Raw genomic sequence first — 8,912 nt, 5'->3', positions numbered from 1 at the left:
TGATTGGCCAATATTTTTTAATTGACTTAGTACTTGTAGCGTATTAGTACAAAGTAAGGGGGGGGAAGGGTGGGGTCCAAATTATTTGTCTTGTTAATCATAATTAAATGTGTGTTTGCAACAGAAAATTAATAAAATACATTCATTTAAAAAGTAGTTAATGGAAATAATATGATTTATATGCAACAGTGAAACAATGTAGCAGGTAAATGGAGAGCTACGAGGACCAGTTGTTTCTTGCTAGTTCTGTAACTCTTCATTTTCGTTTTAAACAGAAATGGTCCACGGTAGTAAATGCTTTGAGAAATACAAGTTATCTTCTATGTAAATTACCTGCTCAGATAAAGTACAGTCAATAATAATAAATACACATTTCCTAATGCAAAAAAAAAAGATTATTGATCTGATAATCGGTACGTCATTGAATACAGGTGTAACATCCTCAATTCGTGGTGAGGCCTCGTCAGTTTAGTTTCTTCTTGTGGGTATCTCCACATTTCCCTGTTTGGTAGACTAGTTTAAATGTCTGCTCCCGAGCTTTTGGAAACACGCTTCTCTGCGGGTACGAACAGAACGCTTTCCCTTCTCCGCTCACGCCGATAACTCATCTGTCATTAGTCCATGTAATGCAGAATGGGCCTGCGCTCGGTCCATTGCGATTGACCACTCTAAAGCTGCAGCTCGTACTACATTATGTGGTCGTGAAAATAAGAAATGCATGTGCAAAGCAGGCTTTTTTTTTTTTTTCATACAGCGCATCTAATGATTGGAAAGTTTAACACAATATTCAGCTCTCTTGGGCAAGGCAATCCACAAACAGACAGAGGGCGGGCGCGAACCCGGGATCTCTCGCACTAAAACCGATACCGCTGTACAAAAGACCCGGCTCCTTTGCAAGGAGCGTATAGCAGGCTCTAATTTTAATTATTAAACGATTGAATTAACAGCCAATCAGCTTCCAGATCTAGCGGGCTTCTATTTTGCATGGATGCCTGCTGGAACGTTGAAGTGCTTAACTGAATTAAATTTTAAATCAATCGGCGCATAAATACCGGCTTTTTCCCTTAATATTCTAATTTCCAACTAATCACATAACATAAAAAGCTACTTAAACATACTTTCTGACGCTGGTCTAGAGACGAGGGAAATCATGTCTGTGACAGCGTAATGAAGGCTCAATTCGCAGATAGTGGCATCGACAGGGAAGACACGACTGGCCCACAATTCTGTCATCAGCTGGATCCAAACAACACCCTCCCTTGAAACCAGACAGTCAAACTGCCAACCCTGTTTCAGGTCTTTCTGTATGACGGTTGGATGGTTTTATACCACGCTGCATTTTTGGGGGTACCTATTAGCACAGGTTGATGTGGCCCTAAGTTTACAATAAAGCAAAAGCTCTATTTCGTTATCCACAAAGGGCAGCAGATGATCAGGATAATTAGCGTACTCACTTTGAAAAAACGAATCTGCACCTGTTGCAATCAAAGCTTCGGTTCCCATGCGGCACTATCCTCCGCCTGAAGGCCTTGGTTTTCCTCGGTTGAACTGGCAGTTGAGGGTTCTGGCCCTTCATTATCAGATGGCTGAAATGTCTTATATCTGATTTGTTCTGCTTTTATTTAAATACAGCGAGCCTACGTTGTTGTCCTCTCAATGCTACTGCAACCACCTGCGGGTAGCTGGAATTGAACGGTAATGTAAGCAAACGCGCACATGCACGCCTTCTTAACTGCACTTTACGTCGGTGCCCGTGCAAACCGAGTACACGTGCGTTACTGCATGTTACAGAAACACGATCAGTTTTTGAGTATCAGTGACAGGAAGTGCAAATGCAGTACGTTAATAGTTTGTGTATGAGAGTGGTTTACGCTGCAATCACGTTTTGTTTCGCTGGCATAAAGACTGCATTCTTCATATAATGCAGACGTTGCATTGGAATAAAAGTGCGTTTTTATTGGAAAATGTTTTACATGTTTAATAAATATTCATTTTAACAAGTTTGGCTTCCGGTAGACCACTACCGTTTTTAGGATGTTCTTTTGTATGGACAATAAGATGGTATTCCCCTTCTGAATGCACAGCAAAACAGCTGTAGTTACCCGCAATGTACATCTGTCTGAGATTTATTTTCGATCTAATAGCAAGTCTTCATACCTGTGTAAAATCAGTACCAACTGGAGCAAAGGGAGTTTAAAAGGAGACTACACATAATTAAATTGTACTTCATATATTAAAGATCTAATATTTGTATATGTGGTCAAAATAGCAATAACCAGGTCTATATTGCCTTCTCATTATGTGAATCTGGTTAAATCAGACACCAAAGGAACATTAAAAACATCTCCTTTATTATCACTTAATCTTGATTGAACTGCATTAATTTGATTTACAGTGCTACAGTACAATCACATCTCATCCCCGAGGTATGCCTGTGCATTTATATGCATTCAGTTAATATTACTGTTTGGCTGTTGCTCTAAAACGGCAATGCTTATTTGAATGTTATTTTAAATGCATCGAGTTTGCGGTACCGAAACACACATGTTATAGAATGATAGCATTTGCAATAGTCATGGCAGTGCACTCAAAGTTTGGTTGCATATCTTTCCATTCTGAATTTCACTTGACATGCGATAGCCTGATATACTGTCTGGAGCAGGTAAGTGACACATAGCATTTTGATACTCCAAAAACTGATTATTTTAGCTCATTTGCCTAACTATGATACCAGACCTTGCATGCACACAGACATTTGTTCAAATCACAAAAATGAAATGTCAGCTTTTCCGTATTATTATGGGGGGGATTATATAATATATCAATTGTTTGTTTTAAGACATGATTATTTAACCAAATAATAATATGCATTTTAGAATTCAGTGTGAAATTATACTTATTTATATCAATAAATTAGTGTGTTTCATAGGGTATTCTCGATCGCGTAATCCGTATGATAGGCTGCAGGTGCGTATCTTCGGTTTGCTCTTCAGCGTTACCCACAATCCTACGTTTGAAGCAGCGGTTAAATAGCTGGCCCCCAGCGTGTAGTTGAACACGCTTATCTGGGGATTGAATAAGGCGAGTGCATCGTTTATCGCTGTAGTAAGACACGTTTCCGCAAGCAGGTGAGTCTGGATAGGTGGGCGTACTATATTGTTTTCTCCATATCCAGGAGTTTATTTATGTATCTTAACATGTTTGATGAAACCCTTTCATTTTTTTGTCTGACAGTAACTTGTCTTCTAGTATAAGAAACAAAGTTTTTTTCACAGCTCCGAAGAATTGCAAAACTCGGTAAGCTTTTTTTTTTTCGGTTTACACACCAATAACCCTGTCAAGTGGAAGTTCAAGTTGATTCATTATTTTGGTGTTTATTTTTAAGGGTGCTTTTCCCTGATACAGTTTACCATCAGGCTTGATCTCACCTGCACGTTTTCCCGAAAAGTGTTTGGGTTTGGATCGTTCAATCTGCAGTGGTAACCGGGGTTTTGCTGCACCATTTCCTATTTTGCATCAACCTAATTGTTTAAAGGCATGCGAATACATAAGCAACCATCTCCTCTGCTTCGGATGTACGCAGTGGTCTAAGCATTTTGCTGTAGTTAATTATTCAGTAAATATTTAAACGCATTGCATTTGTTACATAAACTGATCCACTGGCGACATTTGGTATGTGTGCATCCAGTAAGTTGTGATATTGTCTGTCTTGACGTTTTAAATGGTGTATATATATATATATATATATATATATATATATATATAGAGGTATATATATGAGATAGAGATAGAGAGAGTGTGGTGTGTGTGGTATATATATATATATATATAATATATATATATTGTGTACACACACATACTTTGTCGTTTGCCTGTCTTAAGTGTAGACTACATGGCTGTAGCCTTGCACCTGATTCCATTTGTCCATACTTTTTAAAATTTGCTCACTCTGTTTTTTTGCGGGAGACCGTTATTATCGGTGTAGTACCTCCAGGTTTCTTTACACCTAGTCACTGTGCCATCGCTGAAGGTTTAGTAAGTGACCTACAAACTTTATACAGTATATTTAATCTTTCATTAGGCATTCCTGCAGAATGATTGCCAGATGTTTATTAATCACAATGTCTAAATGCGCCATCTAGTGGCCAAATGAGAACCCAATCCTTAATTGCATAAAAAATTTGCAAGTGAACTAATATGGGGCACGATTTGGTCAGGTTCCTTGTACACTTTGTTCAAATCTTCCCGCTGGTTGAGACCATACAGGTAACCCCTAAAGGGCATGCTTGGTGTATTGGCTAAAGAATTGCTAGAATTCTTTCATACCACTTGCCTTTGTCTTGAATAGGTGTGGTGGCCTAATGTAATTTATCTTCAATTGCAGTTTCTATCTCCACACTCCCCCTCAAGATGGTATCTGCTGGGCTTCAGTTGCTGGGAATCTCCCTGGCTATGATAGGCTGGGTGGGGGCTATTGTGACCTGTGCCCTACCCATGTGGAGGGTCACCGCCTTCATTGGGAACAACATTGTGGTGGCACAGACCATCTGGGAAGGCCTGTGGATGAACTGTATTGTCCAGAGCACTGGTCAGATGCAGTGCAAGGTGTACGACTCTCTGCTGGCCCTCCCTCAAGACCTGCAAGCCGCCAGGGCGCTCACTGTCATCTCTATCCTGCTGGCGGTACTGGCACTGTTGGTCAGCATAGCGGGTGCCAAGTGTACCAACTGTGTGGAGGAGGAGTCTGTGAAAGCCCGTGTCAGCCAGGTATCTGGGGTGTTGCTCCTCGTTGCCGGGGTGCTCTACCTCATCCCAGTCTGCTGGTCGGCCAATAGTGTCATCCGGGACTTCTACAACCCCCTGGTCACCGAGGCACAGAAGCGCGAGTTGGGGGCCTCCATGTACATTGGCTGGGGTTCCTCTGCCTTGCTGCTGCTAGGGGGCGCTCTGCTGTGCTGCTCCTGCCCTCAGAAGAATGCGAACTACTCTGCCCACTACACTGCTGCCAGCTCTCGTCCTCGCACTGACGTCCCAAGCAAGAATTATGTGTGAATTCAGATTTCTAGGAACTTTATGTAGATTTTTTTTTTTTTTTTTTTTTTTATTGGAGTTTGTGCCAGACTTCTGGGTTAGGGCACTGAAACACTGGTGTTTCGCATAAGTAATATCCTTTATCTAATGAAGGGATTGCATTGTGTTGCAACATAGGTAGATTTTAGTAATTTGATACATAGGGTAGTTTCTTTTTTTTTTTTTAATTTGTCATGTAATGTCTCCCTAAAAAATTTAAATAAAATCCTTTTACAACAAAGGACTAAGTTTATTTGAATATCAGCTGTACATTACATAAACTATGTCCCAACTTGGTCCATTTTACAGATTCAGTGACTTTTCTTTCACTCTACCCTTTGAGAGCCCATTTGCTCTATATTCTCTGTTTGTTTCCTACAACGGATTCTGTCCTTTTATTGAACACCTTTTTGTTTTTCTTTATTGTAAAGAAGCTCCTTGTGTTCCAAGACAATGAATGGATCATTTATTTTAGCATGGTTTACGCACTTTTAATTGCAAACATAGGTTTAAACAAAACACTGCCAAGCTATTCATAATAGCTGTGTTTTTTTTCCACCGCTTTCTCCACTACACATTCCAACATACACCCGCTCTTAGACTTCTGCCTTTAATACCATGTGACCAGGGTATTGATTGATTCAATCACCGCCTGGCCACATTCCACACTTCCTCAAACTGTCCACAGACATGTGACATTCTTAGTCACATATATTTTCCTCTGTGGTGTATGTTTAAACATACATGCAAAACACTTATTTTAAAGGCATAAATGAAGGTCCCAGGGGACAATGTATGTTGTGTTTAAAAAAAAAAAAAAAGTTAGACCAAACCAACAGATGGTGCTGTGAACTTCAGGCTCCACTTGAAATAACAAAACAGCTTCACTTCCTGTTGTGGAGTGGTGCCCACAGAAAACTGAAAGGTAAGCTTTAAAATAAATAACATTCTACAGCTACAATGTTGTGGATTTTTTAGTTTAATATTTGGGTGCTTTATCTACTGATTGTATGTATTTTGTATAGTAACTAAGTTTAAGTAAGTATGTGTAAATATACAGATGTATTTCTAAACAGACATTGTACACATGTCTTGTAAGGCTTACAATGTCTAATATAAATAAATAATCCATCTCCTCTTTGTAGGTAGCAAACAGGATTGCTGATATAAAACCCTTTGTTTTATGGACGTACACAAGCTGCTTGTATTCCTCCAGATAGCAGTGATGAAACATAGGTGCATCGAGACAGTGAACAGACGGTTTCTTCTAACAGAGTATTATTGTTGTTATTGGTGCTGATACTTTATTTGTAGTAGTTATTATATAGTATGTGATACATTACTACTAATACAAATAATAATGCACCACTAATGTGGGAGTAGTACTTATATATGTTTTCTTCAGCCATAAAAGTCACATCTACTCTGTTTATTTACAGATTCTAATATATATGTGATGGCAGTGAGAATGAAGACATCAGCCTTTCCTCACAAGCACATTACCAAGCAAACATAGCATGTATCAGTCCTCGAAATGACAATGAACAACCTTTGACATCCACAGGTCTTACAGCAAGACAAAAAAAAAATCAACTGCAGATGTCTTTTAAAACGTGTGAAATGGCAAGTTAACAAATCTGTTCACTTGTTGAGCACTTTGTGGAAGTATATCTCGACACACATGTTGTAAACGGACAATGAAAGTTTAAAAATACATGTTCATATTTTGTTAATAAATAAAATGATTTCTGAGACCTAAATCAATAAACATTAATGTTGTAAAAAAAAAAAAAAAAAAAAAAGGTACCATAGGGTTAAAACACACAAAGAAATGATAATTAACCAATTGCAGTTAATTATTCACCAAAAAACCTATGTACTACTTCAAAGGAGGCTCCTGAAAACAAGATTATTCATCTCAATGAAGCTTGAACATGAAAGGTATTCTTTGTCTAGTCAAGAACGCTTTATTTTCATGGTGTCAAAATGATAGAAAAGAAGTACTGTTCAGTGATCTCTCTCTCTCTCTCTCTCTCTCTCTCTCTCTCTATATATATATATATATACTGTATTTGTTTTATGTCAGGAAAACCATGCTCATGTGGCATTAACTATATCAGAAGCCATATTTTTCCTGTTGGTTTTCATTTTTCATTACCATTAATACATACAGTTCAGTACCACATGAACTACTTAGGGCAGCATTTGATTTTTTCAGTGTACCGAGGACAATAACGAACTCGGTGAAAGCCAACTTCGGAGATTTGCAATTTTGTTTTTCAACTTCAGAATTCACCACTACATGGCAATTTCTAGAAAGTAGAATAATGGCAGGATGCACCATTTCTCAACTGGCTTTTACCATGACAATGGAAGTAATTATTAGAGCATCAAAATGGTCAAAGAGCATCTCTATAATTGAAGGTAAAGTAGTGGGTAAGATGTTCTACATTAACAGTGAGGCAATACCTTGTCTGAGAAGCCTGTCTTGGGAGATGGTATGAAGCTACTAGAGACTGGAAAATGCTGTCAGATGTTGGACAACGGCTTATTTTCCCACCGGAGATTGCCACTACTAACCTTTGACCTGTTATTGTCTTGTGGTCTGGATCAGCACTCCCTGTTCATGTGGAGGTAATGGAGTTCACAGTGCCATGGGATGATGCTGTGGATGAGGCGTATGAAAAGAAGAAACTTTGGTACGCTCAACTAGCTGCTCAAGCAGAACAGCGAGGAGAGTCCAGGTTTTCCCAGTGGAGGTAGGTTGTTGAGGATTTGTGGCACACTCCACAACCCAGTATCTCAGACATAGGATTCAGTGGTCAAGAGTTTTGACACATAATGAAGAACTTATCTGAAGCAGCAGAGAGGATCAGCAACTGGCTCTGGTTGAGACGAAAAGATTCTGGTTGGGGACCTCAAGCATAGTAGAAAGAAAGCAAGGTAAGTAAGCTGGATTTAGCTGAGTGGAGGACGGAGGATGGTGATGCTGGGATGCCAGATTCACTGTCAAGCCGTCTTAAGGTGTCATGGGCTAGTTGACGAAACACCAAGGATGGAAGGTGCCCACTTGAAGACCCCAGAGAAGTACTCTACTCAGCTCAGTCGAGACGGTTGTCATGCTGATGTGCTAGGGAGGCCGCACTGTGGTTGACCCCTGGAGCCAGCATCGCAGCCATTGTGTGTGCTGATGTGCCAGGAAGGCAAAATATGCTGATCCCTGGGTCCAGCAATACACTTCAGCCATCAACACCAGGCAGAAGGATATCTACATCATCAGATGGATCTCATTAGTTTACAGTAAAAGAAGCTATGTCTTAGTTGGTGCTTATCTTGGCGAGAGCTAAATCTAGTATCAGCATGAAGTTTTAACACTCTCATGTAATGGAAATCATGCTATTCACATGTTTCATTACAGATACTGGCACACTAAATTTGATGTGACTTTCAGCTCTCTTCTTTCTTTTATTTATGATGCCAACAAAATAGGAACTTTGTTTAAGATTAGAGTGTTCTGGAAAGGTGATTCTTAAAGGCACAATTACCCAAGGTTTTCAAATCTTTATATTCTAGATTTGTTTTATTTCTAACAAGCTTTCTAAACACTAAAACATGTATGTGTATCATTCTCGGCTGACACCATCTCTATGTCGGTCCTCAGGTACTGGAGTAACAGCATGCCTTCTGTGCTGGTCAGTGTTCCTTTAAGAGGTAGTATTTACCTGTTCCAGATAGTTTCAGTACATCAGGCTAGTTCATGGAAGTTTGTACTGGCAATATAAACAAAGATCAGACTTGGAGGGTATTGCCTGTCATACAATTCTTATTGCTGGAATTTTATG

The 8,912-nt window shown here is 39.4% G+C and overlaps 1 protein-coding gene across 1 annotated transcript; it reads left to right on the top strand.

The window, feature by feature from the left end:
• The first annotated feature begins 4,404 nt into the window (after positions 1–4,404).
• On the top strand, positions 4,405–5,052 carry LOC121327993 (claudin-4-like). Its single transcript, XM_041272405.1, has one exon. The coding sequence runs from the start codon at positions 4,411–4,413 to the stop codon at positions 5,050–5,052; it is 642 nt and encodes a 213-aa protein (XP_041128339.1). The 5' UTR covers positions 4,405–4,410.
• The last annotated feature ends 3,860 nt before the right edge of the window (positions 5,053–8,912 follow it).

This window comes from Polyodon spathula, chromosome 15 (assembly GCF_017654505.1).
Source record: "Polyodon spathula isolate WHYD16114869_AA chromosome 15, ASM1765450v1, whole genome shotgun sequence".
NCBI lineage: Eukaryota > Metazoa > Chordata > Actinopteri > Acipenseriformes > Polyodontidae > Polyodon > Polyodon spathula.
The sequence above is the reverse complement of the archived record's forward strand: the minus strand, read 5'-3'. Positions and strand labels throughout refer to the sequence as shown.

Bases quoted from the DNA above. Each gene is read 5' to 3' on its own strand.
- LOC121327993 (XM_041272405.1), top strand. From the start codon at position 4,411: ATGGTATCTGCTGGGCTTCAGTTGCTGGGAATCTCCCTGGCTATGATA.